Source organism: Gavialis gangeticus, unplaced genomic scaffold (genome assembly GCF_001723915.1).
Source record: "Gavialis gangeticus isolate Ggan-Ray unplaced genomic scaffold, GavGan_comp1, whole genome shotgun sequence".
In the NCBI taxonomy this organism is placed as follows: domain Eukaryota; kingdom Metazoa; phylum Chordata; order Crocodylia; family Gavialidae; genus Gavialis; species Gavialis gangeticus.
Genome location: NW_017729024.1, coordinates 73,465,124 through 73,474,880, shown reverse-complemented (window position 1 = coordinate 73,474,880; position 9,757 = coordinate 73,465,124). Strand labels below are relative to the sequence as shown.

The 9,757-nt window shown below is 39.6% G+C and overlaps 1 protein-coding gene across 1 annotated transcript in view; it reads right to left on the bottom strand.

Annotated features, from left to right (window-relative positions):
- The window catches only part of FER (FER tyrosine kinase), a 437,414-nt gene that overhangs the window by 242,052 nt on the left and 185,605 nt on the right, over nucleotides 1-9,757 (bottom strand). The window contains exon 11 of the mRNA XM_019517242.1: nucleotides 3,781-3,873. Within this exon, the coding sequence (XP_019372787.1) occupies nucleotides 3,781-3,873 (93 nt within the window). The remainder of the gene's footprint in view (nucleotides 1-3,780; nucleotides 3,874-9,757) is intronic.

Here is a 9,757-nt window from a genome sequence, read left to right as displayed (position 1 = left end):
GCCCCTCCCCACCCCCTGCTCCCGGCCCTTTAAAGGAAAGAAAAACAAAAACAAAAAAACAGCACTCACCAGTTCCTGCCTAGTTGGGGGAGATCCCTGCTGCCTCCCACTGCTCCGTGCCACATGGGGGGCTCTTCCATGAGACCCCCAAAGCCACAAGGCCACTGCAGGAGCCAGTGAGCTGGGTGGGGAGGGGACAGTTAGGGTTGTTTTTTTTCTTAAAGGGCTGGAGCTGGAGCAGGTCAGAGGGGTTTGTCGCAGAACCCCCCATGCAGCGTGGGGCAGTGGAGGGCGGCAGGGATCACTCCCCTGCCGGGCAGCACCCAGTGAGTGGGGGTTTTCTTTTAAAGCACCAGGAGCTTGGGCGGGCAGCTGAGGGAGCAGGCAGGGGATGTGTCCTAGTAGGGGTCCCCCCATGGTCCTATCCCCACCTCTTCCAGCCTCCTCTCCCCCCACCCCCTACTTACCAGCTCCGAGTCCAGCTCCAGCTCCCTGCTTCGAGAGCTTCGAATCAATTCAGATCTTTTTATGGGTCCCCTGATTCAGTTTGGATTTGGAGAGTCGGCCAACAAATTGGGTTGAATCTCCTCTGAATCGAATTAGCACCCAAAGCTTTGCACAGCCCTAATACACAGACACCCACACACTTTTATTTTAATCATGGAAAAACATGGATTTGGGATTATGTAATCAGCTAATTTTGAATTTTTTAAATCAGAGAATTTGGGATTTTTCAACAAAGAAAACCATGATCTCTGCTTATTACTGAAACCACTACCTGCTCAATACTGAAGAAACTTATTATTCATGATTTTCAGGGGGTCAAACTGAACAGATGGCCTATATTATTGTGAAGAGGAAGGGAGTTATATAGGATAGACAGCAGTCCACACCATGAAAATGTAAGACCCTCTAGTCTAAGCAGACCTAGGATTGAATGTTGAAGTAGCATCCAAAAGGTGATTTATGGCTCCTTCAAACTGGGCCTGACTTTCAACTGTCCCTACACAGTTTAGAGAAGCATTCAAGCTGTTCTGAAGTGCAAACTTATGAGCGTCTCCAAGAACCTTTTCCATTGGCTAAATCTGCAGAAATATGAAATTATCTACAAGAGACTAAAATGACCCCCTCAACACTGTATTGCAAGGCCAAAACAGCAGTGTTAGGAAAGGGCAGCATAAGATGTTAATACCATCTCTAAACCAGTCAAGAGTTTCTCTTTGCCATGAAAATTGTCAGCTGCCTACTTGGCAGCTTTCTGGTCCCTTTGCTGTATACCCATACTGACAATGTATACTGATCTAGTCTCACTTCAGTAATATAATTTCTTTTAACTGTTGATAACAGAATGAATAGCAATTCCCATTACATCAGTGTATCAGTGGAGAAAATAATGCACCAAATCAGATGGGGATTGCACAACTAGATCATACTGGATATTAGTATCTTTCCTGATTTTTTTTCCAAGACCAGCAACAGTCAATGGAAAAGAGTTTACTTTCATTCACTAAATTATCAGTGGTGAAATGATAAAAAAAAAAAGTCATGTCCTGGCACAAAAGCAACCCAGAATATCCTAAAGCTTCATGTATGTTGGCTCTGGTCTGGGTAACATAGGAAAGTGATTTTTTTAAATCTTCTACCGTCTACTTTCTTTGTCCATTACGGCCAGGCAAACAATATGGATGAAGACCGTAAGAATAATAAGATATCTAAAAATTAACAAATGCATAATAGTTAACCTGAGCTTTACTAAACTCCTGGGTGTTTGAGGAAGTACAAGGTTCCTCTGATACATTCTCCGGAAGGCACTAAAAGAAAATAAAATGTTTCCTTCAGTTATCCATAGAAATAACTATATTTATCTCGCACTAACTTGGATCTTCATTCTTACAATAAGATAGCACTTAAACCAAGATATATTTATACATCACAACTCTGAATATATTGAAAAACTATACTCCAAAGGTGAACAATTAAAATGATTTTTTATTGAAGTAATCTCTTGTAATCAGCACTATTCTTTTTTCTACTTCACTTCCACATTCTATTTTTCACTTCCAGACTATAATTTGTTACTTAAATAGATTTTTTAAAGTTATTTTTAATGGTATATTGCACTGGTTTTATAAAACAAATATTATTATAACCCTGTATTGTAAAACAAATCTTGCTATATGCCATAAAATACTCTATGGCTGCATAATCCACCTGGTACCTTGGGCAAAATTTTTATTTGAAGTAACATTCTGTAATTACCATGGACTTGGGTTTTCTGTTTGTCATGAAAAAAACCACAAATTTTTTCCTTTAAAGGAGAAAAACACAGGAAATGATGCATTTCTCCTTGCAGGCTGGCAGTTCCTATTCCCGGTGGCTGCACTCAGGCTGGGTGGGGCAGGCCAGGCAGTGCTACTGGGAAAGGGACGCCGGGGGGGGGGAAGAGCCACCCCAAAATTCTCTGTAACCATCTTCCCAGTGCCATCGCCACCCACCCTGCCCAAGCACAGCCACCAGAAAGACTTTGGTGCTGGCCCTGAGTACGCAACAGGCAACCTGCCTTTGCCTCATGCACAGATCAGGAGGCACATGCCCCACATGCCTCCCCTGGGGATGCATGCAGCGCACATCCCACCACCAGGCAAACTGCTGGCTCAGTTCTGCACCGTCTCTCCCCAGCTGGGCAGTACCTGCCCCTGCCCCAGCCCTACTCTCTCCTTCACCATGGGGGCCTTGATCTGCCCTGCCCATGCCTCCCCCCACCCCCCGCAGACTTACCAGCAGGATGCTGTTTCCCATGCTCCTGGGCTGCACTCCTAGCTGTGCGCATGCACACGGCATTTACCGGCGACATTATCGGCCACATCAGCCAAAAAAAGGCAACTGCCAATAATGTCAATTTTCCTTTTATCAGTGCCGACATGATATGGACTGATTTATCAGTGCACTTCTAAAAACATCTTATATATACAAAGTTAAAATACAGAAACTTCAGTATTGCTGCTTAATTCAAACTTGAGTAGGACTTATGCACATCACTTCTTGCTGATGGGCTAGCTCATAATTCAGCATCTCTCAAAACATTCAGCATATTAATATCCCTTCAGGGAAAGGGGGAAAGAAAAAGGGAAGCTGCTTACGCAATTGATTACAAACAATAACAGTTATGCTTAATTGTTCACAGGGTTGCCTCTAAGGTTTCCTGTAAATTGTTACTGAACTCTCAATGACTATAACCTCACCAGTCATCAGGTTATGCTGAGGACAAACACCATAAAAAGATATCTTTGCAGGCCACTTACAAATGCTTCAGAAGCCACAGGCCACGCTTGGAAACCTGATACTAAAAATGTCCTGATAACCAATCTATTAAAGGCAAGAGAGTCTTGATATGTCAGATAACTTTAATTGTATCTGAGGAACATAATGAGTTGAGGTGCTCTATAAAAAATAAATCAGACCAGCAGATCCACCAAGAAAAGCAAGTATTCCATAGAGATGTCAATCATATAATAATTGAATGCCTGCAGAAAATGAATTTTTCATGCTTACGCACCGTCCCTTGGATACATTTATATATTTGTGTAGTGTATAACAGGAGCTCTGACTCAATACTGAGACACAATATTATCATGTCTACGACTAGTCAGAACACAGAATTTCCTCTTACCATTTCAATGTGTTTTCCAGCTAGGTAGAAGTTTATGGCCATGTGGGAAAGAATCCTAATTTAAAAGATAGGATAACATAGCAGAAAACTGTTTTTTCAGTGTTACTTACCGAAGAAGAGCCCAACATGGATTTTGGAGATCTTATAATCCCAGCTATGGAGTGACGAATAGTATCAAATCTAGACACCTTATCCTTCTTATCCTAAGGAAGAAAAAAGAAAAGCTTCATTGAAAATGCATCATACTATGAGGATATGGCTTTAAGAAGTAATTATCTGATATGCATCTTTGTCTTTTGTTTTGATAAAATGTCTGTCCAGGTCCTCAACTGATATAAACAAGCATGGCTGAACCAATTTCAATGGAGTCATGTCACTGTACACCAGTTGAAGAGCTAGTTGGTTCAAATTCTGTAATGCAAAATATACAAGTTATACACAATTATCAAAAAGAGAACTGTCATCCAAGAAACAGACCTAAACTCTGCTCTGGTAGCCAGAAAGACTTACCTTCTTCATTCTTTTGAATACAAACCTTTTGAAAAGAGCAATTGTTTAAGCGATATCCACAAAATACCTAATTCTGCCACTGCCTCTAACACAAATGGTCTTTATTCTACTTTCTTCTTGCATCGTGCCTTTCTGGTCTGTTTATTGGCCACTGAGTGCAGCATGATATGTCAAAGATGGGAAGAATATAGGGGGAAAATTAAGAAGTGGAAGAGGACTGTCCATTCTACACCATAAATGAAGCCTACATGCTGCAAGTCAGGTGGAATGCCAACAACAAACGATAACATAATTATAATACATATGCAGAAGAACTGCATTAAGTTTGCATGGAGTATTTTATTCCACTCTTCTGTAGCTTTGAGTGAAAAACTTTTCAACCCTAGTCTTTTAACATAGTTTTGTATGAAACGTCCTAGATTTTTAAAAAGAAACCTAAAAAAAACAAACCTTCTGATATTATATTGCTTACAAGCAATACAAACAAAGGAACCTGAAGTCTCCCAGTCCTCAACCCACTACTTGAGGTAAATAAGTGGTGGGTTCTTTAGCACCACTTGAGCTAAAGAAGTAAAGGCAATGAAATTAAGTCATCATCCACTTTATGCACCAGCTAGTAGAGATGGATGTGGTGCACACCAGTTAACAACATACACAGCTATTTACTAAACTGGATTCCTGGATTCTATTCCTGGTTCTGGAAGTGAGTGGCATCTAGCAGTTATGGGAAGTCTGAAGCTTTGTCTATTTACTCTCAAAGGCAGTACAACCACAGATGAACAATACAGCCACAGATCTGTCACATTAGAGACTTGAGTTTAGTTCCTTGTGAAAACATTCAGTTACTTTGTAGCTAGAGGTTGCTACAAAGCAGGATGAAGTGATACCTCCACACCTCCTAAGATGAAGCCTTACTCGATAGCAATTTCTTTAAAATGTATATAAATATTCACACAAGGCAGTACAGGAGTTGGCATTAGATTTCATTGCCTTCTCCTAGCCCATTCCGTAAGCCAAAGAGGGCAGCTGCAGTTGCTATGTCTTATCTAGGACTAAAGCTCTGCAGACCCACGGAGCAAGTTTCTTGTGGATTAAACATTCAAGCAAGACTTTAAAGAATTTACAGCATATGAAAATGACTAATTCCACATGTTCTAAATGAGTTAAATCTCAATTAATTTCTACAAGCACCTTCAAATTACAGAATAAATCTATAGGCCACTTCAAATATTTGGATCCAATATGTATCCTCAAAAATCCAATTTATTTTTTTTTATATTCAAATTGAAGTTTCCCCACTTAATTGTGCTCTCAGAAACAGCTGAGCCATTTTGCTGACTCTTTTCTGAAGGAATTCAGCCTGAAGCAGAGAACAAGCATGGAACATTTCATCCCAAAATTATATGTTTGGAAAACTTACAGGCAACTAAGAAGAGGCTTATAATAAAACAAGTGCTAGGAATTAACTATGCCATGTCTACCAGTTCCAAACAATTGTTGTAATACTTCAAATTTGTTAGCCTCCAAGATCTAGTTCATGATCTGTCATTTTTCCCATTCCGCTTAAGGAAACAGGCTGAATTGAGTAGCAGCACGCATGCAACTCTGCTGGCAATTATTTGGAGGGATTTATATTGAGTTTTACTATAATAATGCTGTTTTTTCAATTTGATCTTGAAGAAACAAAGAATTTTATTAGTGTTTTTGAAAGATTGTCTCAGAACTTTGGGTGGACAATCTCACTGCAGACATCTGAAGTTGAAATAAACAAACTAAAATAACTGAATAATTGAATCAGCTTTTGCCCAGTCTTCAAAATGGTAAACCAAATATCAAACTACTGCCTATAAAATAAACCCATGGTTGAAATAATATCCTATCACCGTTCAGCCAGGAGGCGATTTCTATTTGCTAGTTAAAATAACCTCTCTTACTTCTTTAACAACAACATTTCACAGTGCTTCCAGAGTTTCTACAGTTGCTTCATTATGCAAAAATTAAGAGGGGAAAAAAGAAAAAGAACAGGTAATGAACGGTTTAGCTGTTCATACTTGAATAATCACGGGGCAGAGAAATAGCTTATACAACACTGGAACTAACAACGGTTCATCATGAGAAGTTACACACAAATAAAATGCTTGACTCTTATAACACCTACATGTGTGCATAATATTTCATGTCAATTTTAAATTATGATCTGCCTGATGATAAAATTGGCTGCTCTGATTCTAATGGCAGGTCGATTTTTTATCAATGGATTAAGCAGTTATTTAAAAAACTTCTCACAGTATTACCATGGATACAGTGCCTAATTCTGCTTGCAATCTTGCCTGGCCTTGGGATGATCAGCTCATTTCATGCACCTCAGGTAAATGACAAGATAGAGAATCTTCTCCTGACAAATGACTCATGGAAATTAGCAACGGCTAAAAGACTGCTTCTTGTGTCATAGGGAGAAAAACATTACAGAAAACAATGAGTGAATTCTGATGAGCTTCCCCAAAATTCTCTCAAATATACTTAATTCTATACAGCAGATTTTTCTAAAGATGATTACAGCTAAAAAATCCCTGGAAACATTGAACAAGTAAGGTACTACATCTCATCAGTTGTCTTCTCTTTGCTTCAAAATCTCTCTGACAGGGAAATCACATGGTGCTTGATATATCTCGAGTCCAGAGAGTATACAAAGACAATGATCATAATAAAAAAATCAAAGGGATACAGAAAACTAAAAGGATTCCTTGCTTATCTCACTCCTGTCAGTGACTCTGCCATTACGACTCTAGGAACTGACATCGCTAAAGAACTTGAACAAGAAACACAGACTGGAACAATGCACTTCAGAACATGACATTTCTAGTACATTAAAAGCTCTGTTATCCGGCATCACCCAGGAATGGGGTTCAAAAAAGTGGCGAAGAAAAACTCAGCTCGCAGCAGCAAAATGGGAAGTCCCCCAGAAGTGGTACTTCTGGTTTTGCTTTTGCTGCATTGCACGGACGCCGGTTAATAGAGTTTTCCAGCTAATAAAGTGCCGGTTAACACAGCTTTTACTGCACTTACGACAGACTTTTTACAATGGAGATTTAAGTAGTATGTTTTTGCTCAGCTCAGAAAGTGCCTGCCCTAATGATAAATCTAATTCAATCCTTCTTACATGGTGAAAAAAAGAAATACATAATATGACTTTGTATTTTAATAACACCCCTAATCCAAGAGCCATTTATGAATGAAGCTTCACAATTATCTCTGACAGGTAGATATTTTTATGCCCATTTTACCCATGAAGAAGCAGATATAAATGCACCCTGTACTGAGAGTTTATTTGATCATTTTGGAACTTTATTTGCAAGTAATAAAAGGGAATCTGGTGGAGAGTGATTTGAAGACTTATTAGCTGGTCTTTGTGCAAACCATGTATGATAGTCCATGAGGTTCATTTATAGGAACAAAGTCTTCATCTGTACATAAGGATTTTCTCCAACCTCTGAAGTAACAGGTATAAAACCTGATCTCTCAACTGCCATACAAGCACAATCTAAAAAGGTCCTTGCATTCTTCATTTTACTGTAGATACTGTTTATTTTATTAATTTTTTAAAGAAAAAACAGCATTTCTTTGTAGTGTATTTTTCTCACTAGTGAATAGAATAAACCTCCTAAAATACTAAATTTCTCCATTTTGCAATTATATTCCAGATGGAAATAATTCATTTAAAAGATATATACAAGATAGTAGCAATTTGTCATTTAGTTTATGAATTTGTATATTTCTATAATAAGTCAGTCTCATTAAAAGAAAAGATGATTTGGAGAGGCAACTAGGATCAAGAAAATACTTTTTTTTCCCCTGTAAGCTGTAAAGAAGATGCTAAAGTAGTAATTTATGGGATGGGGTCCTCAAAGGCAATACGTTATGAGACTACATTTTTTTCCAGATGCAAAAGGAAAACAAAAAAATCACCCCACCCTACACTGCATGAATGGGTCAGCCTCTCACCTTTTGAAGGAAATGAAGTTTTCCCCTTAAAAGTTGCAGTTCTGCAGTAAGTATTGTGGGAGAGACTGATAACCTAATCTCAAAAGGAGCCTATCCACTACAAAGGCAAGTGCTCATTAGAATTTCAAGTGCCTATATATATATATTTTTTTACAGTTTTACAAAGTTCAAATTGGATATTAAATCTAAAGCTCTGTTTTTAAATAGGCATGGAAGTTATTTATGAGCAGTTAACACACAAAGAAAACACACATGTTGAAAAGGTTTGGAATTAGTTGCATTTTCTCAACTTTAGCTGAAAAAATAGAATAATATTTTGAACCCAGGTTTAAAGTCTCTTAATAGAAAAAATCCCAGTCTTTCTATTTAATAGCATTATAAACCACATAGCAACTTAGCATAATATGACATGCTGAATAAAAAAGAATCATGAAGGAAATGCTCAAGGCATAGGTGAAAAAATCCAAAGCCAAAAAAAAATTGTATTTGATTGATCAATTCCACTGTCATGTCCCAGACAACTCCATAGAAAAATGAAATTAGGACAAAAAAAATAACACGAAGTTTCAAAGAAAGACATTTTTCCACCCCAATCAATGTAGGACTAGAATGTAACTAGAATCCAAGACAACTTCAACACAACAGCTCTGCACGGCCCAAACTTTCATTACCTCCATTGTCTCTTGACTTCCCACGTCCCTGGAAGCACAGCTCAGCACCTCACTGAGCATTTCCCCACCCTTATATGCCTACCTTGAACGGTCTCCCTCCTAAACCCTTAAAATCCCCTGTCTGCATTGGAGATGACCACATGGGAACATGAATTCAGCTGTTTTTAAAATCAGGTACATGACATCACTGTACAATTCACCGTTCTGACCATCAACCTGGAGTACGGATAAGCAGTCAGCCCTCATACTTTGCACATACACTATCAAGCAACTAGCTTCTGTTTGCAAATTCTCTGGCATGCCACCTGGAAGAGCCAGGGGCCACTCCAACTACCAAGGGCTGGGGCACAGCCTTCCACCTGGCCTCACAGATGTAATGGAGCATGCATGCAAAGATCGGAACATGTTGAGCTTGATGCACGTTCTCAGACACATCCAGTGAACCTTGAAACACACCAAACACACACTGCAGTCATTAAAAGTTCATTCCAGGCATTTAGCCACTAAGTGAAAGGATTCATCAACCAGGGTGCAGTCAGGGTAGGCAGGGTCCCCATTAGTAGTAAAGGCACATCAATCCCTCAACCCAGATGTCAGGCACACCAAGGGGAAAACTCTCTCCACTCCAGCAGTTCAGGCAGAAGGGAACTCCTAAAGACCTTAGTTTCATAGTTTCTAGGGTCGGAAGGGACCTGAGCAGATCATCTAGTCCGCCCCCCTGCCATGGCAGGAAGAGCACTGGGGTCAAATGACCCCAATAAGGTGGTCATCCAACCTCCTCTTAAAAACCCCCAGGGTTGGGGCCTGCACCACCTCACACGGAAGCTGGTTCCAGACCCTAGCCGCCCTGACCATGAAGTAGCGCCTCCTGATGTCCAACTTAAACCTTCCCTCCGCCAGCTTG